Below are 26,209 nucleotides of genomic sequence, written 5' to 3'. Positions count from 1 at the left end.
AGCCCCCGTATAGTATGATGCGGAGCCCTATCGAAATTCGTAGAATCACATCGATGTTACAGCTTTATTACCAAAATCAGATTGCCTCACATATACCCCCACACCTCCGCTTGGTAATCATATCGATATACGTATGGGAATTTGATAAATACACTTTTCTGTGCTTATTTCAGATGAACATTATAGGGAGTTAGGTGGAGTGCTCGGCTTCATTACAATGTTGTGTATCTTTCTATGTACATTCATGTGTATTATCTGGAGGAAGAGAAAAATCAAAATCCAGAGACAATCAAGATCAAACAGGCAAACTGTAGTTTTTAACACTTCCAATAATACCGTGCTTGTTGTTCCTCCAGTTTATGACGCAAATAGTAAGTACTTCAAATATATTTGATAGGCTATAAAGGCTCGATGCGTCATTTGCATTTTTGCAAAAATATAAAATACGTACCCATATTGATTATTTAAATTTAATAATGAAAACAAAATATCAACGCTAGATATCTCCCAGCTTGGATTCTATCGGATTAGGTTTCCCCGCTACCAATTACCAGTTTCCGACTGATATTCCTATTAGAGATTAAACTTTAACAATTGTAGATTACATGACTGACATTTCTACTGGTGTTGCTCGGCGATGCTAGAGGAGGTGCAGTGGCTCAGCGAGTTAGACGTTGGCTCGCTAACCTAGGGGTCTCGTGTTCGATTTCGGCGTTGGCCGATAAAGTTCATCGGGATTTTCCAGCGTGGTTACCACTTGCTAGGTGGAGGGCCTGACAAGGGACAACTTATAGTCGTTCGGATGGATCGACACACCGAAACCCCGTGTACACATTGGTGTGCATGTAAAAAAAAGACTTTGCAGTTACAATTCGACATTAACAATTCGACATTAGAGTAGGCCGTAGCGCCGCTTTGCGGCAAATTCCGTCGTAGGACACTGTATGACATTAACCCAGTCGGAGCTAAATGGCTTATTGAAAAACAGTTTGTAAAATTATGACAATTAATTACCACGCCTAAAACATCAAAAAGATATTTTCTTTTTTTTTTTATCAAATTGATGCCACTGCTTAAATAACTAAGTACACCCTACGTGTTAAATATCGAATTGATTTTAAGATTTTATTACTTACTTTTAAATGTTTAAATAATTTAGCTAATGTTTACCTCTCAGATCTTTTAGAACTTTATACACCAGGCCGAACATTACGTACATCAGATAAACTACTTTTAAAGCCCAGAACTGTTCAATTAGTCTCTTACGGTCAGCGCTCGTTTAGTTATCAAGCACATGTTTTATGGAATAATCTACCATTTAGTTTAAGATGTGTTCATCTCTGTATTCTTTGAAAAACAACTTAAAACACATTTATTTAATCAGGCTTTTAACTGACTCTATTTGGGTGTGTTCCCACTTAGCCGACAGACTGTTAATCCTTTGATTGATCTTAAAACTATAGTCTGTTTAAAAGTAGTCACTCAAGAACTAAGTGGGAACACCCCGTAAACACCAAGAATGATATTCTTACCACTGTTGCTATGTAATGTTATTTAATAAAAGTTAAATTTGTTAAAATCAATACAGTTTTAGTCTTAAAAAAGATATGGACTATAGTTTATATGGACCATAGTTTATAACACCATTGTTCTAGGATTAACTCTGGATTAGCGGCAAAATTTGACATCAAAGCCTGCCGGCTAAGTATACAATCGTTAACATGTCTATAATCGTTTTGTTTATTTATGATTACATTGTCACTTTGTAAAGTGTCCCTGAACATGTTATTGCTGTAATAATAATAATGATAATAAATATAGCCCAGGAACCGAGCATGACGTCATCGCCGCCATTTCGGAATTACGAAGCCATATCATAAATCGAAGTCCGTCAATCAGTGTGCAGAAATGAAATGGGGTTTAACGTCCTACTGTTCTGCTCCGAACTGGGCTAATGAAGACGGAAGACGGGCATACGCCATACATTGTGCTATGAGGGGAAATTTTGTCCAGACAGCGGCACTACGGCCTACTCTTATATCGAATTACAACTGTAAAGGGACCTTTTACGTGCACGCCAATTTGTACACAGGACCTCGGTTTTGCGTCCCATCCGAACGACTAGACAACTGTCCTTGTCAGACCCTCCGTCCTGCATAACTGCCAGGGGGAACCACCCCGGTAAATCTGGATGAACTTTCTCGGCCTATGCAGGGATTGAACACCCGACCTCGAGGCTAGCGAGCCAGCGTCTCACCCGCTCAATGTACAGTCTTGCCAGTAACAAGCATACGCAAAGATGCAGAAAACATCAAAACGATTTACATTTTAAAATCTCATTTAAACCACTGCTTTAAAAATAGAACAACCCCAGAAGTAAAATACAAACTATTGTATTTCATATAATTGTGTTTTTTATATTTATATTCTATATTATAGATACGTCATCACCCCCACCATACACCAGGGTAACTAATCCAGAATATGATATCGCTGCACCTTCATATCCTGGAAACATACCCTCAGTACCACCACCACCTTATTCCGAATTACCAGCCTATGTAGACTCGACCAATTATGGAATATCTGAAACTAGAAGCTACCCAGAGCCAAATCCGGTACCAGAACCACAACGGCAGATATCAAAGGATCCACAACAGTTCCAAATACGAAGGCGTAACAATTCAATTTAACCCAGTCCATAGACAGTCAAGAAGACTTAGCTATAGTTGACGAAAGGGAGGTGACAGACATTGACAATCAAATCAATCACCCAAATTATTCCACTTTACTATAACTTAACAATTCGTCAAGTTTTATATGAGTTTGTAAATTAAAACATATTTTCCTTGATTATATCATCGAAAATCCTCTAAATCCAAAGATATGTTTTTATGTAGAAAATATTATTTAAAGAAATTGTTGAATACACTTATTTGCGTAATAGTTAACATATAAATGTAATTATTCTCTTAGAGTTGGCATGTAAATATTCCTCCATCCGACGATTTCAGAATTTTTAAGGTCTGCTTTCTACATAGAAACCTGCCCATATCTCTGTTAAATGCCTATATAACTGCAGTATATGATGAATTTCATTCCAACATAACTATTTGACTTTATCAAACACAATATTGTTGAATTCGGCTATTTGCATAATAGTGAAGGTGTAAATTTAAATATTTTGAAAGAAATCGCATGTTTAAATACTTCTTCGCCCGAAATTTTCGGAATTTATCTGTCCGCTTTCTTATATTCATTAAAGATGCATTATGTAAGAGATAAATCTGTAAGAGATGAATTGTCACGTATCCTCTTACAGTCCCATATATCAACTTTGGGTCTTCGAAGGAATTATTAGTGAGCAGAAATTCGGCCGTATATCCGTTATCACTCGTCACATCAGTCAGTTATATAGAGAGATGACTCGTGTTTTCCTTTGGCGTTCGTCACTTCCGACTCAGGAAACCTGTATTACTCAGCTATCGTAGCAATGATCTCTGTGTTAAAATTATATTTGGAATGTGTTTAACCAGCTCTATCACATATGTGATAATGACTGGCACCAATATTGTCCTTTAAAGATATATGTAGGATTTATTCCCGCATAAATATTTGACTTGCTTCTCATAACTTGTTATAATTGTGTCATGTGTTATTCTAAATGATGACTTATAGGGATCATATTTATTGTTTTGTACTATGTTTCAAAATTACTCTTGGAACAAACATTATGGAGTATACTCTTTTATAATTACTATTATGGACAAATCAACACATTAAATAGAATCAAATAGAAATTTATATATATATTTTAACTCAAATCATAGAAGTTGTGTCATTTTTGTATTTAAAGTATATTCATTTTGTCGCCAGATGAACCAATGTAACTTGACTAATGATGAAATAATTTATCGTTTTTAAAACGTATGTAATTTTGAACGTGTTGCTGTAGGGACATTAGTAGTTTCAAGACGCAACATTTGTGTTTTAGTGGTTTAATTTATTTATAAATTATTTGTTATTGTATTTGTCTTGTTATTTCGTTCATATTTATTACATAATGTTTCATTATTGTTATGCAGCCTTTGTAAATTACAGTATTACAAATATTAAAAACATTAATACACATAAAGTTAACTAAGTATATAATGATAAACCTGTTTATATCGTTAGCTTTTATATTTGATAATTTTATATTTGATAATTAATCGCCGGGGGTTTGTGGTTTATTAGATATACCTCCCGTCTACTCAATTATGCAAAAGTCCTTCTTTGCTGGTTCATTAATGTGAAGGGGTTAAAATTCATGATCACTAAAGGGAAAGTGCATTAAACGGTAAAACCGCTAAAAAAAATGAGTAGGCTTACTACTTCACTTTAATATTATTATAGGGATGTAACGCACCACTTTTGATTATCCTCTAGGCACCACGTTTTGCACCAAAATTCGCGTTCAACAGTAGGAACCGTAGAACGTTAAACTCCATCTCATTTTCTTCTTTTGCATAAAAGCAGGATGTTAAGCCAGATTTCATTTATGTAATTTGTAAATAATGTTTATACAATTGCATTTGTAATTTGTAAGTATTGCATATATACAGTCTCTAATTGTAACATGCTTAAGGGTGAATCTTGCGTTTTAATTGGTCAATTGGACACTGTCGATTGGACAATAACACCTCTCTGTTTTAGTAAGACGAATAACTGTATAAATATTACAGTGTACTTTTTTCATTTTTGTGCTCAAGGATCTGTTTTATTTTGAGAACTTTAACGGTTGAGCCAGAGGTGTAAACGGTCGTATCGTCAGCAAAGAAGTCAGTTTAGAGGAGGGATTTAATGGCAAGTCATTAATGGAAATATTGAACAAGAGGGGGCCTAATATTGATCCTTGAGGTCCACTGTAATGAGTGGGCTTAGAGCAGATAGTTCGCCATCAACAAAAGTACACTAATTTCTGTTTTTCAAGTATGATTCTAAGAATTGTAATGGGTTTTGAGCTTTAAATATCTGCATTTCGTCAATAAAATGTCATGATAGACCAGAACAAATACTTTTTTAAGTCAGAAAATATTGTGCCACAAAGAAGATTATTATTTATAGCATCATATATATTTTCCATAATGGGAGTTAGGAAGACAAGAGCTTGATGTTCTAAAAACCTACTGGTTCATATACAACAGGGGATATTTATTTAAATACTTACTAAGATGACCGTGAATATGTCTTTCAAGAACCGTTGATACAGTTAAGACAATAGATATAAGCCTATAATTGTTTGGGTAATCTTTAGCCCCAACTTTATGAAGTGGAATAATTTTAGCTTTTTTAAACGAGGAAGGATAGATATTATTTATTGATAAGTTGAAGATATGGGTTAGACTTTGGGAAAGATGATCTGCACCAAACTGAAGAAACAAGTCTTCTGCCTTTGACACGTCAAGCTAATGAAGAGACTCTTTCGCAAAAGATACTTTAATGAAGGGAATATGGAAAGATACATTAGCTGGTGCTTTTGAATCCATGTGCTCTTGTAACAGGTTGTTGTCAAAAGATAAAGAATCTGTAACGTCATCGTTGCTCCCATGAAGTGTACTATGAGGAGTTTCTGAGAAAAAGTTATTAAGGGTATTGATATCAATTGCAATAGTGGAAGTATTTTTATTTTGCTTACACCTGAGTTTATTGCATTCCGTACTCGTTTGGGTTTTTTACCATGACTAGCAAGATTTTGAAGATATTTCGGCTTGTTTTTTCTAATCATGGCTTTTAAACTCTATTACATGTTTGATTATATTATAAAAATGGCGTCCTTTCATTTTTTTAATAGAATCATAGGCATCACATTGATTTATAGTGTATTTTGGGGATGTAAGCAAGAACTGATCCTTTCTGAACAAGAACTAGCAATAAAATTGTGTTGACGGTCGGCTAAAAACTCACCCATGTTAATATAAACTTCGAAAGGGTAGCCATCATTAGAAACCAAGAGTTACCCCTAACGCGTCTTGGGTCCTAATGAACCCAGGACACGTCTATTGCAAAATAACACGCCTCTAAATACGAAACAAGAAGTATTTATCTCCTAAATATTACATAATATGTAACTTATAAATTTTGCATAATATACTATGTAATAGATATATTATCTAATTCCTAAAAAATAACATTTACGCATATAACATTATGTCCTCACAGTTTTTACGGCCTATATGCAATATTTTTGATTTAGGCTTTATTATCCTAGCTAGTGTGGAATCTATGTAGGTTAAGTGAGATACTAAATCAATAAAATCCGGGTCGTTTAAGTGAGTCTTAAAGGAGCTAAATCGCTAATATTTGGGACCTAGAATTTGACACAAATGGTTGGCAACGCATAAAATAATGTAATATAAACTGATTTTTACTCTAATTTAAAATCAGTTATGTTCGGGGAAATATGCCTGAGGACTCAATCGAATGGCAATATCTAGCGTCTGGTTATTCCAATCTACACCGATAGTATTGCGTATGCTCTCGAGATAAGAATATGACTTCACCGTTTGACATGACTTATGGAATATATCTAGCCTCGGCTCGAGTCACTTGTTACAAATGGCACTGAAACGCATTATGGTACACGATTCGTGTACCAATGGTAAAATGTTTATTTTGTCTTAAATATTGGATATCAGAAGCCCATCTTTCCCGACAAGATCACAACATCAATGTTGATTTAAATTGACAAATAATTTGTGTTTTCAATGACGAAGATTTTGGATGATATTGAGTTAGAGACTTAGCTACTTTAACCATTACAATAAGTCACACCCATTTTCACGTAGTTACATATTAATGTTATCTTAAATTGCATAGTTTATCTTCAGTACGAACAACAACGGAATAAAATTTGAATAAAAACATTTTTATAGCAACAATAGCATATAGCGAATACAGTTGAGTAAAGTGGTTTGATAAAGATATCGATGAGTCATATCTTAGATTATCCAGACTACTATTGCGAAACTAAACACTGTCAGGTAAATAGTCGGATATTAAAAAGGATAAACTAGGGCTCTTTGTTAAATTTACGTTTTTAGTTTAACAAATAATTGCAGATTGTGGGAATATATCTAACTGTTACCTGGATGTAAGACTTGTCGTTACATACAGGTATGTATTATGACCTACTTTATCGATCTACCTGTACAGTACACGACTGACACAAAGATTGTGATTGGCACAATATAACCATGTATGTGTAGATTTTATATGAATCTTTTTATACATTAGTTGGGAGACAGAAGTGCTCCGTTCCGTTCTATGTTAGACGGGGTGGGGAAAATGCCACCTGTCTGTGTATGATAACGAGCCTCTCTTTAAGATTGCTATAATAATTAATATTGATCATTAAAGATGCATTCTCACGAAAGTATTTATCGAGTGTTTATTTCCAAAAGTCCTCGGCAGAGAAAACATTTGACAAGCGTAAAATTTTGGTGTATTTTAAGATAAATCTTTTAAGGATGAATGGAAATTTTCAAATCTTTGGTTAAGGTATGATGCAGCTATCAAAACAATGTTTGTTCCACTTGTGAATCAGCTAACTTTACAAATTCATTCAAAGGTGGTTGTAGTGTACTAAAAAAAGCTTTCAAAAATGGGACACTGCAAAGCAAACAAGAATTTTGTAAGCTGTACCATCGTATGTATATTGTATGCATTTATATTGAAAGTAAAAATGGAATAAAAAAATTACTAGTTATTAATTATTATTAATTTTATTTTTGGCGTAAAAACATATACTATTCAAAAAAAGTAGGGGATATTTGATTTTTAAGTGTTATTAAAGTCACCTAATGAAACTGACGAAGAAACAAATGACAAAATGAAATGAAGTTCACATTCATCGATTTATTCCAAATGATCGTTAGACTAAGTAAGGCACAGACTGACCATTATAAGGGTAAAATGATACCCGGGGTCAAACAGCAAAGTTACCACAGCATCACAACCAAGTCAGTAACGGGTAAATCCTCCTCTGTTTGCCAAACAAGCATTGATCCGACGTCAAAGGTCATTTTGGTCCAGATTGTCCCATTCCTGTTGCAACGCAGCAGCAAGTTCTTGGACATTGGCAGGACGTTGTTGACGTTGACGTAACCTCTGTCCAAGCATGTCCCAGACATGCTCGATGGGGGAGAGGTCGGGACTCAGTGCTGGCCAAGGTAATGTGGTGATGTTCTGTTGTTGGAGGTAACCTGTAACGATCCTGGCCCTGTGACATCTTGCGTTGTCATCCTGGAAGATTAAACGGCGGCCATGACATCGTGCGGCCATGACACGCCCTACAACAACATGTAAAGCCGTTCTTCCAGCAACAGTGATGCCTCCCCACACCATAACAGAACCACCCCCAAATCGATCATGTCTGATGACGTTAACGTCTTGGAAGCGCTCGTTTCGACGACGCCACACCCTCCTACGTCTGTCCAAAAAATCAACAGTGAACCTTGACTCATCTGAAAACATCACATTGCTCCAGCGTCGATTATCCCAGTGTTGACGATCCCTACACCAACGACGTCTTGCCTGAATGTGATGATCTCTCAAACAAGGGATCACGCGAGGACGTCGGGCGCGAAGGTGACCCCTATGCAGTCGATTCCGAATCGTCTGGCCACTCACTCTCACACCAGTGTCTGTTTGAAGACGAGCGCTGATCTGATTTGCTGTGATGACACGATTTCTCAAGGCCAAGGTACGGATAAATCGATCCTGGGTATGAGTTGTCGCCCTTGGTCGACCTGAGCGTGGTCTGTCCTGTACAGATTGTGTATCACGGTATCTGGACCATAGCCTGCTTATGACAGACTGAGAAACATTCATCGTCCGCGCCACAACCGCCTGTGTTGTGCCGATCTGTAGCATGCCAAGGGCACGTAACCTTTCATTTTGGGTAAGCCGACGCATATCAAAATTTGTTTTCTGGTCACTAAAACAATTAAACTGATGTTTCCACCCTGGAATTCAATGCCACAATGACTGTAACATTCAAAGTCAGAGTCGTGCAAATCTTGGGTTGGACCCCCATGATGATCCCAAGCATCACCTGCATTCCATGCGGTAGCTATTGGTGCGTTTGGGCGTCACATGTAACTGGAAATGTTTCTTCTGTTAGGTTCTATAGTGACTTTTTTCGTAGTCATTTCCATATTTTAGTATTATGGCCCCAAAATCAAATATCCCCTACTTTTTTTGAATAGTATATATGGTTTATAAATTAAAATGTAAAATTGGTGGAAAAAAAATTGAACCAAGTGTAAGCACTGAGTTACATCATACTTTATTAACATGTAAACTTTGTATAAGCTACATCATACGACGTTAACAAGTAAACTTTATATAAGTTACATCATGTAAACTTTATTTAAGCTGCATCATACGGTTTTAACATGTAAACTTTATATAACCTACATCATACGGTTTTAACATATAAACTTTATATAATCTATATCATACGGTTTTAGCATGTAAACATTATATGAACTACACCATACTGTCTGTCACAGAATGTAAACTTTATATAACAATACGGTCTTAACATGTAAACCTTATATAATCTATATAATACGGTCTTAACATGTAAACATTATATACGCTAGATCATACAATCTAAACATGTAGGCTGTATATAAGCTACATCATACGGTTTTAACATGTAAACATTATATGAACTATATCTTACTGTCTTAAACTTTCTATAAGCTACATCTTACTGTCTCAATGTATACTTTGTGTAATCTATATCATGCGGTCTTAACATGTAAACTTTATATAAGCTACCTCAAACGATCTTAACATATGGTCTTAGCATTTAAACTTTATGTAAGCTACGCCATAAGAAACCCAAACTATATATCAATAATTATAATGAATTCTATTCCTTTCATTCGGTTTTTGCTAAATTTGTGAGTAGATAATATATCAGATTAATGACGATATAGATAATATATCAGCTTAACAAATAACGATATAGATAATTTTAAAATGGTAATTGCAATTTAAATTTAATTGTAATTTTGCTATTTATCTATATAGATGACGCCGACTGTATTTCCTGTTTTGTGGATATTTATCAGTATAAATCTAGGTAAGTGAAGTTTTTATAATAAAATGATAAATTATTTGAATAAGTTTGAAAGGTGTTTAATTCTTTTGAGTGGTATGAGTTATGGGGTATGCCTGGGAGTTGTGTTTGTGGATATTTATCAGTATAAACCTAGGTAAGTTAATTATAATAAATGTATAAATTATAATAAATAAACCAAATATGAAAACACTATTAAAGATGTTCAATGCTTTTGAATGTATAACAACTTTCGTTTAAAGACATGTTTCTTCGAACATGCCCAGTATAGGAGCAGAACAGTAAGACGTTAAACTCCATTTCATTTCATTTTATTTCTTCGAACATAACAAGGTCACCGTTTCGACCCACAAAACATATCTCTGGAAATATTAAGTTGTAGACTCAATTGCATAGTTAGCCCACAATAAATAGAAACATTCCGTGAGTATTCGCAAGCAATATATGTTTCCCCAAGGCCCCTTCAGATTTTACAATGCATGCATTTATAACAGCCTAAAACTGCAAATATATTTTTGCGGAGATATCATTTGAATATGTATAGAATGGTTTCATTTAATCACGACAGATGAACTGAGTCTGTATATACAGTAGTGAACTAGCCTCCAGTCAAATACCTCAAAGTTTAACCTAACAATAATTCCAGAAAACACAATTTTCATAGATTTTAAGAAAATAAAGAGCCATAATTCTGAAATATTTAAAAGAACGAATCCCTCGAAAAGGGAAATCTGAGCTGTAACTCTTTTGTATACCTCAGAATCTTCATAACTAAAAAACATTCTCAATACATTCGTCTGAAACGACATTAAGACCATAATTTTCACAAATGTTTTGACAACGCGGCACTAAAATCTTCGTTTTTTTATATAGAATACCTAGATATATCTTCATTGTATTATCATTTTTTTTATAGAATAATCAAAATCCTGTTTTATAGTTGATATTTGCTCTTATCAGTGCATTTTCAAGACTATATGAATATTATCATTAAATTTAAGAAGACATCTCTATCATTCCTTAGCCAGGAATTACATGTAGTTGAATTACTGCTTTCCATTTCTGTGATGGCTGATGTTAGTAATAATTGATTAGCATTTCTAGTATGTGATTCAAGCTATGCTTGTTTGATCATCCTAAATTTAACATCAACGCGTATAAGAGAATATCGCCCTACTGTACTACTGGTTCATGTGAACATTTAAATTATATTTGCTCGAATTTAAATGCCAGTTGATTAATATAATATTAAACATGCATTATGCAAGAGAAAAGTCTGCTTATTACAAGTCTTTCTTTAGGCCTGAAATGTTATCTAAATTATCAATTAGACATTAATTAACTTATCCAGACCATAATCAACTTTAGATGGCCTCGCTAGCCTGCGATCTTAAGTGGATTGTGAGCCGATTTACTGCATAACTTTCCTTCTCGATTAAACGATTAAATAGATAATCGAGACTATGCTGTTTATCGTACTGACTTTAGTAATGATGACCGAGGCTAGGCAGAAATTTCATTCGCTTGGTTTTCGGTTCATAGTGGATCAATTTGAATGAGATTTTCAGCAAATTGTCTTTACGTTATCTAGATTTTAACTATTATAGTTAGAACTGCCAACTCGTTATCGAATCTCCCATATTGTATCTTTAAGTATGCATTACGTAAGATTTGGATAAAGACCTAGTCATTCTAACTATAATAGTTGTGGGATATTATGATACGAACTTTTAACACCTTGTGCCTTTTTGTTACCCGAAACTCTTTATTATTTCAGTCTACGGATATAACTTGTACCCGACTTGTGTAGATACGGAAGAAGAAGCGAACCGTTTCAGTACAAAACTAAATTTTGTTTTTTCTGATAACAATCCTCGCTTCATATCATCTGATGCTCTCACTATAACCAGTGCTAGAAGGTAAGATTTCTGAGTTATCCCACTTCATCACTCCTGTATATTAGAATATTGTTGTCAGCTACAGCTGTTTCCAGATGATTGTTAAGATCTTTAAATGAAGATATTAATAGAATCTGCTGAATAAATTAAATAAATCGAACTTTGGTAGAATAAATCAAGAGTTTATTCCATGACCAGAAACACGATGCACTAATCTCGTTAGGCCCAAAACATCATGCAATAAACTCTAAGACCCAAAACATCAGGCAACAAACTCGTAAGACCAGGAACGTCATGCAATAAACTCTAAGACCCAAAACATCATTTAATAAACTCGTAAGATCAGAAACATGAAATAAACTCGTAAGACCTTGAACATCATGCAACGAACTCGTAAGATTAGGAACATCATGTAATGAACTCGTAAGACCAGAAGCATCACGGAATAAACTCGTAAGGCATGAAACGTCATGCAATAAACTCGTTAGACCAGGAACATCATGTAATAAAATCGTGAGGCCCGAAACACCATTCAATAAACCCCTGTTTTATTCTGTTCAGCGGAAACTACATTTCTCTCTCGGTCTCTGCATCAATTTATCATCCAGTAGTTACCCAAAGCAGTTTGTCCAACCACTTTAACTCTATTGTCAATCTCTATCCTTTTCAAGTTCTTAAAATCCACCAGCAATTATTCATTTGCTCAGATATTTCCATGACCTTTATCTTATGAATGCTTACGAAACTCCATATGGTCCAAACGATCGATCCCTCTAATCAAGCAAATCTATCTGACGAATATGATCAAATTGATCAGTCAAATTTGTATAAAGTGATACGTGTTTGAAAATGGATAGTGAAATCTCGATAAGGCGTATATTTGCTTCTAAAACTTCATAGTGTATTTGATTTGTTTCATTTGGGATGTCTGTTGGATGACGGTGTTGAGATCACCTACCGGTCTAGGTGTTACGCGTCACGCTTCAAACTCTAGTTCGATCCCTGGTGTGGACGTATTTGGCTTGGAGATAGGGCACTATCTAAGAGATATGCATTATTATATTTTATTTCAGAAAGAAATATTGCATTTGGTATTTTCCTTATTTAACATCTGGCGTAAAAATAAGTTTTGAGAAGTTTAACCTTACTGATGGCATTGGATGCCCAACGGAATATCTTGCTTTTAAGTTCAATGGTAAGACGAATTGTGGCCTTCACAAGCGAGGGAAAGAGAGAGAGGGAGGGGAGAGAAGAGAGAGAGAGAGAGAGAGAGAGAGAGGTGGGGTTTAACGTTCACTCGACACAAACTAGCAGTGGGAGTATCCGGAGGATCCGGAGAAAGCCTACGAGGTTGGATAGGCGATCCTACTCCTTGTCACGTACAACCATCAGGAAATCGAAACCACGTCAGTTGACTTAATGAAAGACCGTATGATACAACGCAAACGCCCTAACCATTCGGCCACCCAACTCCTCATGCCTTCACAAGACCTCACAGAATTGAAATTTTGGAATCATTGTCATTTTATTTTGTAAATATCATTCCTGCAATGATTTTTGTTTTAAGAGCATCTGACAAATCTGAATGAGAAAAGTTTTAATATAGTATGTACATTTTTTGCAGGTGATATTCGGAAAGATTTGAAATTTTGTGGATCATCTTATCCGAAGGTGCTTTATCTTGATCCCGCCTATATTAAAATAGTATACACTTTTAATCCGGATCTTGTTGGGACTGGAAAAGGATTTAGATTTCGAATTGAAGAGAGTGAGTTTTACTACATAATTACGTAAACAAATACAAACTCAAATGAAATCGGGTTTAACGTCCTAATTTGCTGCACCGATCGGTTTTTGAAGACCGCCATACTGTGTGATAAGAGTGAAATTTTGTCCGGACAGCGGCGATAAGATCTAATCTTATTTTCTCGGGTTTTTTTTCATCCGAACGACTAGACACCGTCTTTGCTAAGCCTTTCGTCCTGTACCACTGACATGGAGAAACCACACCGAAAAATCCCGAGAAACTCTTTGGGCGAACACCGGAAGCGGAAGGATATTAATTGGAATAGAATGCATGCTGTATTTAATCGAGACTACGCTATTCTTGTCAAAACTTCAAACATCACCCAGAATAAAGTAATTTGAATGAAATGTTCAATACATTCAGTTTTTATTATCTATTTTTAGACTATTATAGCGGGAATGGCCATATCTTTGTCTAAATCTTACATAATGCATCTGTAAATCACTGTTGTTTAGAATAATATTTAAAGATAGGTTCCCAGAAAAGTATTTATCGGGTGGTCATTTCCAATAAAAGTATGGAAAGTAGAGATATCCAATCTTACTACAAAAAATACTGGATTCCCTGAAAAAACTCATGCAACGTATACAGGACAAAAATGTCAGGGTTCCCCTAATAGACAGCCCGACGATTAGGAATATCTGCACGCGTGACGTCAAAGATTGAGCGCTTGATGTACATGTTGAAAAACTTTATGAAGAGTTAGACGTACAACACTTTCTGAGATAAAAATCACGGAAAAAGACGCGGGCAGTGGATAATCCGAGAATTTAATTAGGATTCGATATTTGTAATAAATAGTCAGCGATTAAAGACAACATCGTCTTGTGTATGCAATGAATTCTCCTCCGACACAATTATGACCTCTTTTGATCGATTTTTTATAGCCAAATATATCATCAAATTACCCAGTTTTAATGCGGGAATGTATCTTTAAGTTTAATCAGAAATCACGGATATAGAAATACCAATTAACAGCCAAATATCATTGGGTGTGGAAGGAGCTGTTGGTAACAATTTTTCAATTGTAGTTGCCTCTTCCTATCTCATTCATGAATAGATAGCTTGGTCAGTTTGCAAATATTATACAGAAATGTATATTATCAACCCTCTCATCAGATGTGCCATTGTGTATAAAACATTTCAGTAACTGTTGAGATTTAACAATAGAAGAGGCCTTTCCCAACAGATTTCTTGAAAGAGGTATACATTATATTCGTTTGGAAAGCATTTATTTTCTAACATAATATAGATACCAATGTATGAATATATAATTAATATATTAAATCTTTCAGGCTCGGCACTATGCGAAACCAATCAACAATTAAATGTTGGAAACACTCCATTATACATTACTTCACCTGGATATCCAGCTTCTAAAGGTAACTACGGAAGGTACGTATTAAACGAAGTATGTCCATATTATCTGAAACCTTAAAATGAGTTTAAAAGCACATATGAATGTATATAAAGTGATTTATATTCAATTTTTATTTCTAATCAATTATGTTCGGTGAATAATGTGAACAGTCCAAATTGAACGACGGTCGTTTACCACTGCTTAGTCCAAAGTACACCTTTTTTTAAAAATTAGTATTTTGTCATCTTTGAATCGGCCATTGTCTTGTTAGATATGTTTTTCTTTGTTCATTACAAATGGCGCGCAAAACCACCAACATTGTGAAGTCGGCCAATGTTGTTAAGGAGAGTGTTACATGTAGTCAGTATTGTGATTGTGAGATAATCGACGAAGAAATGTCTGGCGTTGTTTCGATTCCCCGGTTGTACGTGACAAGGAGTTGGGTCGCCTGTCCAACTACGTGGGTTTTCTCCGAGTCCTCCGGTTTTATCCCTCAGCTAAAGACCCCTACGCGCAAGCGAATTATTGAAATAAAATAGATCCATATGTTAGTCCCGAAATGACCTAGTTTGTGTCCAGTGGACGTTAAACTCTCTCTCTCTCTCTCTCTCTCTCTCTCTCTTTCTCTCTCTCTGTCTCTCTCTGTGCCCGTATATAGATCATACAAATGATTGCAGTTAGGTGATTATTTATTTGTATATTTCAGATATATAGATTGTAGGTGGGAATTTAACGCCACTGACCAGAAAGAAGTGATTCTTTTCGAATTTTTGCTTTTCGACCCAAAGATTTTGAAAAATGCCCAAACGATTTATGACAAATCCACATGTTATAACAGTGGCTTGGAAGTTGAAGGAAGTATGTTTTTATTTTATATCTGTAATTTGTTACTTTACAAGTGATCTAAAACCCCTGGTCGTCTTTTGCATTTGGGACCATGGTGGCTCAGTGAGAAAGACCATGACTTGCTAATTTGGGGGAGGGGGGGGGGAGTCTCTCCCGGTTGGCTGAGAAAGTTCCCCGGGATTTCCCGGTGTGGTTCCCCCTTTGCAGTGGTGCAGAACAGAGGTCCTGTCAGTTACAGCTATCTCGCCATTCGCATTGGCGTGCACAGTTGACGACCAGAGATTTTAATATGGGACAAGTTCTATCTTTGTCTCACGTGCAGCTTTTGCAATGACACCAATGATCTATTCATAAGCTCACTAAAGTAGTGTGATTAACTCAGCCTCTGATGCCAAACGCCTAAATGACAGCTTCTATGCATATAATAATTATAAGTTATCAAAGTCCTAAAGACGATACGAAATAATCACGACGAAAAATATCGAGGAACTTTGTCGGCCACCACCGACCTACTCACTGGGCCACTAAGGATAGCTAATTCTTCATAATTTGTTCATTGAGTAGCATTACCATAGTCTGAAATACAGAAAATTGTTTCGTTGTCCCATGTTATTACTTAAATGACTTAGTCTGTGTTGAGACTACATCTATCTCTCTGATATTATTATTTATAAATCTATTTCAGGTAAAACATATATTAACTTGTGGGATGTAGAGTACAATAAATTGATTATAAAAACGACCAACAGCACAGTATCAATTCGTTTTAGAAAAAATAGCTCTGATTCTCATCGTAATGCTTTCATTATTAGATATTACAGTGTTCCTAAATGTAAGTTTCACTTTTCATAATTATATCGCCATAATTATTATAATTTTTTTATTATTGTTATAGTATATGTATAATGCGTCCTTTCACACCACGTGTTCGGGGACACATTACAAAGTGACAATAAAATCATAAAAAAAAGAAACATTATGGACATGTTAAAACAAATAATTTATAAGCTGTTTTTTAAGAAGAATATAGAGATGTGCAACACCTTAAACTAAAAGACAGATTATTTCATAAAACAGGTGCTTGAAAACTAAAAGGGCGCTGACTATAAGAGATTAGTTGAACAGTTTGGGGCTTTAAAATATTAAATTTAGTACACTATCTTCTTATGCCTGCATTTTTATATGGACATGGAACGCCTTACTTTCTGGGCCAAAACCAAGTAATAATAGATACTGAAACAATTACAAAATAGATATTATACAAACGACGAAATGTTTGGACACACAACTTGTATAAAAGTAAATAAAACATTTCTTCTAAAATAGCTATATGGTTCACATTCTAAAATGCATCCATTTTCGACGTTATCGGTACAATAAAAACAAAGACGATTTTCAACGTGGATTCCTTCATATTGCGCGGTTTCTAGACGAAGCGGGGTTACTCCGCATCTCAATTTCGCCAGAAAACTGCGCGAAGGGAGGGAATAAGATTACCCGTTACATATTTCTCTGGTCCGTACACAGACTTAAACAAGCGATAGGACCAGACCTTATTATGCCATGGCCGAATTTAGCATTAACATAGGTTACATCATTAAACCAAACAAGTTTCCGGGTATTTACGTGGCTTTTCATATCTACATTTATATCTAATGTATTTAAGTGATTGTTAACTCTAAAATTTGGCGAATTTTCTTGGACTAACTCACTGACAGTTCGGCCACCATCCATTTCTGGAAGTTGGTTACTGTTGTCCAGCCATCCTGTGAACAGATTAGTCCAGTGAAACACTTACCCAAATATGGCAATGACCAGCCCTAATAGACGACGTATGCAAACGTTTTATATGAATTAAAGAGCGCGATTACATTTGCTACTGACATCATACGGGGTTCTTAAAGACATACCCACAGCCTTCCCGCTTTAGATGCCGAGATAAAGACAACATGTTGTGTTCCTAAAGAGACATACATTTAGCCGCGTTGGCTTAGAGGCCGTGGAAGATTATCATGTAGATCTTTGAGTAAAACAGTACACAACGTGGAAGTCCTGATTGGATAAGTGTCACCATAATGTCACAGCCCGTTTTCTGGATAGGATAGTGTCACATTTTGAGTATATCTGCCTACTGCAAGGATTGGTATAAATTATCTCGGACAGAAATTTATACAACATTGATTTTGACGGATAATGGACAAAATCAAAAGAGTTATGAAGTTTGGAAATCCAAAATGGGCATTCTTGAAATTTGTATGTAATCTATTTGTTGTCTGGGCTGAATATGGAATGATTCATTAATGTTTTAGCAAACGTATCCGAAGTAAACATTCGCCCAGCCGCTACTATATATGAGAGGGAGGCGTAAAATAATAACTTTTATTTTCTCTTATTTTAATCCTGTTCTGGAAAAAAAAAACCCAATAAATCATTAAACAAATAAATGGGAGTTAAATGTTTATTTGGATAAGAACAGAATACATAGCATTTAGTTTAAATTGATACTTTGACTCTTTAGATATATTTTTCTGTCACAAAATCGGGCATTCCCAGACATTATGCCATCGTCATCATTCGCGTCATAAGATAACATGATTGTGTGCTCTTTTTAAAGATGACTACGGGTGTACTGGACAGACAGATAGTAAAACTTTAACAGCATATAGAGGTCGCTCACAAGTGGTAAATGTTTTAGGGATAAGGTATGTATGAACTCGAAACGATAATATACTTCAGTCAATAAAACTGACTAGTTCCGATTTAAGAGGCTATTTAACATCTATTCTGTTAATCTAAGTATTTTGAAAGACTATTCTCCAATCTACTCAGCTAATCTTTGTATTTTAAGAGATTATTCTTCAATCTATTCTTTTTATTTAGGTAGACATTGTGAGAACAAGTGACAAATAACCCAAGGGTTGCGTCACATCGCCCAAGACAAAATAAGGGCATGTTCTGAGTATTTTAATAGACTATTCTTAAATCTATTTTGTTTTGTATTGTAACTGGATATTTTATTTAATGTTTTGAACTATTAACACACTGCTTTGTTAGAGAATTTGTTATATTAAATATGAGGTATTTGAAAAATTTCGAGAGCCCCCCCCCCTTTATTTTGCTACTGTATTTTATCTAATCATACAACACAGCCAGTTAGTGTTCATCAGGTCAGTGATAAAATAGACAATGAAAAGAGGGGGATACAGATCAAAAGAAGTTGTATACATAAGCCTCTTTAAAACGCTAAAATATTAAATATCAGGAGTTGCCTAACTTTCAGGACTGCAATTAAATAGCACGGCCCGATTTCTAGAAAAAAGGGTTGTTTGTTTGCCCCATGGCAAATATTTACGCTAATATATATAATTATATATCTGCTGATCACAAAACAACATTGTAAGCTCAAAAATCTGCAACTTAATATATACCTATAGCATAACTTGTTTTTCATTTTACAGCCGTAAAACTTGCTTCTGGAATGTAGAAGCTGAAAATCCTTCTGATGTGATCATATATGAGCTTCTGTCATATAAAACAAAAACATATAACTGTTATTTAAGACTTCGCATCACTGAAGAGAATAGTCAAGGTAATTGAGTAGGGTTATTTGTTGGGGATGGGGGGGAGTGTGGGGGATGACTGAAATGCTTGATCATCTCTTCAGTAACGCATGGCATAGGCGACAAAATCAAAATATATCTTGAAGATATGTCTAAGAAAACTTATCGACAAATGCTTACTAACGCATTTAAGGTTTCAGTGCATAAGAAACGTAGTTTCAATTAAAAATAACATTTAATAATAAACTTTTCAGGAACATAATATACGAGGGCTGGGTTCCCTTTGAGATGTACACGCTTTTGCCAACGATGTTGCAAGGCCTGGATGCCGGTCAGGAAGAAATTCTCTTCGGTCACCCTTAAAAAAGTCGTTAACAGCTCACTTGACGTCATCATTTCTACGGAAATAAAGACCGGCTAGTTCCATTTTTGGAAACAAGTCTCTTCCCTGGTTACAATTCTGGCCAAAACATTACCAGGATCTGCTTCAAAACTGTGCAGATTGTCACGGGACGTCAGGTATCTGACACGTTTTTGACCCGCAGTCAAAAGCTTTGGCACCTATCTTGCAGAAACTTTTGTCATATCTAACTCGTTGCCGATAATGTGCTCAATCCTTTCAAGAGATCACACCATCACTGACAATATGTCATGGACCCGGGTAATGTGTTCTTGAATGGTTGCTGCTGTTGGCCTTCCAGGACGTGGGTCGTCGTCAAAGCTCTCTCTGTCACGCTTAAACTCCGCAGCCCAATTCTGGTGATTTCAATGGGTAGGTCTACAAAATGGTCTGGTACGAAGACAATAATAACACTACAGCGGCAGTTCTTAGGTCTATGATTCATTCCATGATTGTACTTGTTGGTGGCAAACGTTTGTTTCAACCCAATTGATCTATCCTTTCAGACTTAGAACTTTTCAGCCATCACTCCTATCTTTAAGAAAACCTAAAACCAATTCTTATATATATATTTTAAGAAAACATATAGATTTTTGTGAAATGATTTTAAAGTAGTACAATTAATAATAATTTTACTCTTTGTTCCTTATTTTTTCAGCCAACAATCCTTTAGGAGTGTTTACTTGTATTGAGAAATCAGTAAAATATTATCGTTCATCAACTAGTAAAATTATAATAGATATGGTAGACAATGCCCAATATTATGGAGGCTTGTCATTCAGTTTCTACAGTATACCACGAGGTTAGCATTTTTTATTTACTTATCAGTTTCGAAAGCTTAGCGGGTCCCCGGTGACTAAGTGAGTTAGAGGTTCGATCCTGGTGTTGGCCGAGAATGTTCTCGGGGAGTTTCCAGTATTAACGCGCTTTATAAATGTCGATATTATTATTATAATTGTCATTAGTGTAAGGACAATGTCTAGTCGTTCGGATGGTACGAATATCCGAGACCGCGTGTACACCTTGGCCTTCACTTGAAAGAACCCATGACAGCTGGAATTCGATATAAGCGTAGGCCGTAGCGCCGCTGATCGGTGGAGAGAAATGAAAATGAAATGAAATGGGGTTTAACGTCCTACTGTTCTGCTCCTAACTTGGGCTAATGGAGACGGGCATACGCCATACAGTGTGCTATGAGGGAAATTTTGCCCGGACAGCGGCACTACGGCCTACTCTTATATCGAATTCCAACTGTCAAGGGATCTTTTACGTGCACGCCAATGTGTACACGGGACCTCGGTTTTTCGTCCCATCCGAACGACTAGACATCTTTCCTTGTCAGCCCCTCCGTCCTGCATCACTGACAAGGGAGAACCACGCCAGAAAATCTGGATGAACTTTCTCGGCCAATGCAGGGATCGAACACCCGACCTCCAGGCTAGCGAGCTAGCGTCTTACCCACTTAGCCACGTGATCCCCTCGGTGGAGAGAAGTAGGACGTTAACGCCATTTCATTGTGTTTCTAAAGCTTGACTAAAAGGGGCTGTTACTCTTTACTAAATTAATTAAGATAAAGTTTTAGGTTATAGTTTAGAAACCGATTCAAAACAAATGCATATTTACATACCAAATTATTACTAAATTTGATCCACCCAGTGCAGCTTTTGCTTTTTACTCCCTACGCCAACTTATGTCAAAGATTGTATAGTCATCGACAACTTGTATTCGTTGAAGAGTTTCCTTTGAATGTGTTGACGTTGCGTGGATTTAATAAACTCAATTATCGCAAGACACGACACAAGCAGTACTGAACAGAATATTTCTGGGACAATAGATGAATAGATTTTTAAAGTTTAATTTTTTATCCTTTTACAGACGTATTGGCTGATTCTGTGATGGTTATCACTACTATGCCATCTTATATCTGGATTCCAGGTTTATCAAGTCAGACAAGGTAATACTAAGTAACATGATAATATTGTGTATTGTGTGTCGTGTCCACGGGTTGTCCTGTGTGGTGGTTTAGATGTGGTGCGGTCTTCCTGTTCTTAATAATAGGGATCAGCATAGATCTGTCTAATTTTCAATTTGTCATTTTGTAAATACCGAACGAGAAAACGAACGATTTAGGGATTGGTATTCTTATTAGAGATTCAACTTTCCCGACGTCGAAGTTTGTAATGGATGTCTTCAAAAATGGACAAACCACAAATATAATGGTATATGAATAGACTATAGTTGGTACATATATTTACGAGTAAGCGTTAACTTGACGTCACGTAGCTTACAGCTATAGGTTCAGCTTGGTCAATCTGATTAAAACACAGATCCAATTTCGTTTCGTTTTTATTATTCAAAATTTCGATTTTACTTGTCTTCACTACACTTGGATCTGAAAGCGTTGTTATTTAACTCGTGTTCTGCTTGAAATGAGGGGTCAGCCAATCAAATGGTCTGTCGAATCGAGCGTTTGACCTTTTTCGCGCGGAACAGTGGGTAGACGTTAGCGGTAATAGAAATCAAAACAAAGCAATAGTAGATAAAAAAAATACATGGCGGTCGCTAATTGGTTAATCGAAGGACTGAGGTAATCGGGTCAAATGTCGCTTACTTGGTACCTGACGTCATAGAACGTGAACTCCCACTATAACTTGTTAGATCTACATGTAGTGTAGGCCATCGAAAGTATAAAAAACGAAACGAAATATAGATCTATATTTTAATTAGATTGCAACGTGGTGGATTGATTAATTTCTTTCTTATTTTAAATTTGTATTGGCCATACTGTCGTCATGCCCTGCTTATAATTTGGTAATCAGTTTGGCTGCATTGTCTGATCAAACAGACTAAAAAAAGATGAACTTGCTGTTGACAAACTGGGAAAGATTAATCTGATTTCACGACTGAACCAAAGACCCGCCATGAGATCAGCAAGGTATCTGTGAAATCAGTATATTATTTCGTGTGTATATGTTTCAGGAAAGATGTCACCCAATCGGCAATTCTAAAATCCCACTTTCCCCAAAAGTGTGTTCAAATTAAAGGATTAATGGCGAATTTGTCCGGAGTTGAAAATCTTTATGATTATATAAACGTATATGATGGTTAGTAATGATATCATCTTTTTGTTGCTGTAAACGCTTGACTATTTTGGATAAAGACCATTGACGATATTTCAATATGTTTTTTTTAAACATAGGTATTTTTCGACTATCTAAATTCAAGTCTTCTAACTTTGGTAAACTCCCTACACGACAAAGTCTCTAAAACTTTATAAACTGATGACTGTCAACCTATATTTAAAATAGGTAACGAACGGACAAAATGTCTATTACTTACACCAAAGATTGTAACTGATAATTATTATTCATTTATAGGTTATAATGATTATGTGAATAAAATAGATGCTGCCTGTGGAATGAAGTTTGATTCAGTGACAGGAAGTGGTACCTCCATATTCATCAAGATGAGACCAAATAATATAAATGCTGGAATATGGATCAAAGCAGTAGCGACAGGTAATAATCGTTTTAGTGAAATAGAAACACAACGAATAGCTATAAATGATTAAAATGGAACAAATGAAATGAAATGAAACGGGGTTTAACGTCCTACTGTTCTGCTCCGACTGGGATAATGAAGACGGGCATATGCCATACAGTGTGCTATGAGGGAATTTAACTCGGGAAGCGGCACTATGACCGACTCTTATATCGAATTCCAACTGCTGGGGGATCTTTTACGTGCACGCCAATGTATACACGGGTCCTCGGTTTTTCGTTCCATCCGAACGACTAGACAGCAAATTAATGAAATAAAATTGAACCATATGTTAGTCCCAAAATGACCTAGTTTGTATCCAGTGGACGTTACCCCCTCATCTCGCTGTCTTTCTCTCTCATAGACAAAATGGGCGTTTAAACGGGCAATTGTATACAAACATTGTTCTTATCTTTCCAGACACATGTGTACTTAATAGTAACCTTGACGATTTAACTGTTGGGAATATAGCTAAAGTGATTGAAAGTCCGGGATATCCTAGGCCTTTTTATTGGTAAGTGATGACGCGGGTCCAGCAAGGGCAATACGTCTTGAAAACGACTTGGAAGACAATGATTGCCGTATAAAAAAAAATTGCATACTGAGTTTTTCTGAATCGTGCGAAAGTTTGCACTAGGATTTCTGAATGAAAATTATCCCTACATTTTGTTCTGTTTCATTTTACAACGATCATCAGTATACATGGATTGGATTATTACACTTTATTAAAAGGATATCAACAAACGGCTTTCATTCCAATCATAATTGCAAGTCTTGAGTGCCTGGCAATGAAATTGACCGACATAAAGAACTTACCCGAAAACAATTTGGCTATGCACAACCTAACCCTAACCCAGGCACACTGAGGACCAGGCTCCGGGTTACCTATTTAGGGTGCCAGTCTCCGGGTTACCTATTTAGGGTGTTTACCGGTATTTAGTGTGTTTTCCGGTATTTAGTGTTTTTCCCGTGTTTTCCGGTATTCAGTATAACATGGTGTTTTCCGGTGTTTTTCGGTCTTTTCCGGTGTTTTCAGGTATATAGTATAGCCCCCTATTTATTATGTTCCATTTGACATTATGGTATCCATAAATCCTTCTTTATTTCAACAAGTCCCAACAATTCCTCCATTTTTTATTTGCAGTTATCAATCTCTGTATTGGAAAATTACAACTGAAAGTAACAACAAAGTGATTTCTTTAAGCACGGATCCCAATTTAAACACCAACACTAAGAGAACATATTGTAGAAATGAGCTTCTGATATACGATGGTAGATACACTATTCTTTTAATATTCTGCCCAGTCCACGAACACAACAAAGAGTTATGTCACAATATTGATCGTCGGAACATTTGTATTCTGGTGTTCCGAAAATCTTGTGAACACGATAAAAGCTATATTTTTAACGGAAATATTTCAAATTTGTCCAGCCATTGCAAAATGTGGGTGTGTCTTACATGGCTACCACTTATATTCTAGGCGATTCTGTAGGACTCGGGTCTTCGTGTGCATAGAATTTTGAGACGTGTATGATGTATAAGAAAACGTTAATTTTAAGCTTCAACAGTTACGTTTTCAAATGTTTTTAATTCTTGACAGGTTCAGATAGCCATGGAGATGTCATATCTAGATGGTGCTTAGGAACGAAGGGCAGTTTTGTATCAACTGGAAGAGTTATGTATTTAACCCTACAGGCACACAGCACTATTGAACCATTCAAACTGTTACTATCAGAGAGAAATGAAGGTAGTCTTCATTTTAAATTCAAATTACAAGATGACATAGTGACGCTTAGTTAATGTTGTATTTCATTGTAATTGTAATGCTGTCAAACTTTTGTTAAAGATCAAGCAGTGTATTGCTAATTACACTTTGAAGATGGAGTATTTTATGATTTCCGATAATTACTATCAGAGTTTTGGCCCTTGATCACACAACAAAGCTTGAAATTTATGCACAGTATGTATGTTCAGGAAGACAAAGAAGCCTGTGGGTTTTTAATGATTTATACCAGACTGATCATTCAGAAAGGCTTGAAATTCATACACAGTAGTCGTGTTTAATGAGATGAAGAATCCTATTGATTTTGAAAATTTCCGATAATTATTGCAATATTAAGTCAACTTGAACTCCCAATTCTATGTAAGGATGGGATTTCTGTATGAGCCAGGGTATACTTTCCTGCCTAAAAAACCTGATGCCATTTTTTTGAGGATTTAACATAGCTAACACGCGTTTGTTGCAATTTGATTAAAAAGAAAATATACATATTTGGTACAAATTTTCAGTTGAATGTTCTTATGGAAGAAGAACTGCCGTCACAACTCCCCAGTATATAACTTCACCATTCTATCCTGGCCATTATCCAAAGTAAGTATTGGTTGATTTATTGGTATCAATATTATCTACTTTATTTAGCGGTATATTAGGAGTATATTAGCTTTCATATTTCAATATATCGTTTGCTGTTACATTGGTCATTTGTGACAATGCCCTTAATCTGATAAAGATGTGTAATACTATAGGGGTTATTTTAGTTTTATGTAAGGTGCTCTGTTTAATATATTGAAGTGGTTAAACAAATGGATGACAACAAGAAATGGGTTAAGTAGGTATTTTGCAAGATTCAACTTTCTTAGACTAACTCACAGACATTAAATTCCC

At 35.7% G+C, this 26,209-nt stretch overlaps 1 protein-coding gene across 2 annotated transcripts in view; it reads left to right on the top strand.

Annotated features, from left to right (window-relative positions):
* Positions 1-26,209, top strand: part of LOC130010308 (neuropilin-1a-like) — a 48,204-nt gene that overhangs the window by 6,257 nt on the left and 15,738 nt on the right. The window contains exons 6-7 of one of the 2 annotated variants that reach the window (XM_056101554.1): positions 174-371; positions 2,440-5,076. In XM_056101554.1, the coding sequence (XP_055957529.1) occupies positions 174-371; positions 2,440-2,693 (452 nt within the window). In that variant the 3' untranslated portion in view covers positions 2,694-5,076. Of the gene's footprint in view, positions 1-173; positions 372-2,439; positions 5,077-26,209 lie in introns of those variants that run through there. The other variant, XM_050553920.2, reaches the window with a different exon arrangement.

Source organism: Patella vulgata, chromosome 6 (genome assembly GCF_932274485.2).
Source record: "Patella vulgata chromosome 6, xgPatVulg1.2, whole genome shotgun sequence".
Taxonomy (NCBI): Eukaryota; Metazoa; Mollusca; class Gastropoda; family Patellidae; genus Patella; species Patella vulgata.
Note: the sequence above shows the minus strand (reverse complement) of the source record. Positions and strands in the feature narration are given on the sequence as shown.